The sequence below is a fragment of the Loa loa genome, assembly GCF_000183805.2.
Source record: "Loa loa unplaced genomic scaffold supercont3.1136, whole genome shotgun sequence".
In the NCBI taxonomy this organism is placed as follows: Eukaryota; Metazoa; Nematoda; class Chromadorea; order Rhabditida; family Onchocercidae; genus Loa; species Loa loa.
Genome location: NW_018109316.1, coordinates 1 through 1,046, shown reverse-complemented (window position 1 = coordinate 1,046; position 1,046 = coordinate 1). Strand labels below are relative to the sequence as shown.

General features: G+C 28.0%; 1 protein-coding gene across 1 annotated transcript; it reads left to right on the top strand.

Moving 5' to 3' along the window:
• Positions 1-685: 685 nt before the first annotated feature.
• LOAG_14204 (hypothetical protein) lies at positions 686-853 on the top strand (the record flags this gene model as incomplete). The annotated part of the gene is made up of 1 exon (XM_003149703.1): positions 686-853. The coding sequence occupies one exon, from the start codon at positions 686-688 to the stop codon at positions 851-853; it is 168 nt and encodes a 55-aa protein (XP_003149751.1).
• Positions 854-1,046: the final 193 nt, after the last annotated feature.

Genomic DNA, 1,046 nt, shown 5'->3' with positions numbered 1-1,046 from the left:
CACTCATTTTATTATCACTTTTATCTGTAACTTTTCCTATCATTATCAATGCACAAAAATATGTCAAATTTTTTTCTGAGTAGGAAATTTAAAATTTGGGACTAAAATTCAATCAATGATAAAAGGAAAAGGAAAAAAAGAAAGATTCTAACCGTCATTTTTAGATGAAAGAATTATGGTTGGAAATTTGTGGGAGAATTTTTTGTTACTGATTAAATTTTAAATCTTCTACTGAAAAATACAAAATTTAACCTAAAGTAAGCTTTGCGCTAATACCTTAACTTTTTTTTATAATTTCTTCTATAATTTTTCTTTTTCCTTTTCAATGCATTGAAAATTGGCATAAGATGGAAAATGAAAAAAGAAAAAAAAATTGGGAAAAAAAATTTGGTAACTAATAAAATAATTTGATTGTATTATTTTGAAAATATAATTTAATGAAATTTTACATGGAAATATTATTTATTGTCAAATTTTAGTAATTTTAAGGAAATACATTTGTTATAGTTATCTATTGATAAGATATGCATGAGAAAACGACAAATTAATAGATATTATTGTAAGAAAACGACAAATTAATGAATAAATATTAGTGTTAGATAACGATAAGTTAATAAATAATATTATTGTATTGCAGACTGATTGATATTAATATGGTAATCCACTAAAAATTATAGATCTTAGCATGCATATAAGGATTAATGGATTCGATGAATTGGCACCCGGCGCATTTGTCGAGACCGTCCGGTGGAGCGGTGTAGCGAACAATTGCACTGAGTGCAATTTTACCGAAGGCTCAATGGGTAATATTACCGGTGTAACCCGGGCGTTATTTAGTATTGAATGGTTTTAACCTGGTTAAAAATCATTTGATACTAATTAACGATGAGAATGGATGGTGTTTTGTTCCCCGACCTATTTTTTGGAAGGTCACCCATCTGGGTGACGATTGAAAAAGCATACGGGCAATTTAGATAGTATACGTGCAAGTTGGATGGTACGTTTTTTTCTTTTTCTTTTTTTTTTTTCAAGTATACGTGCAATTT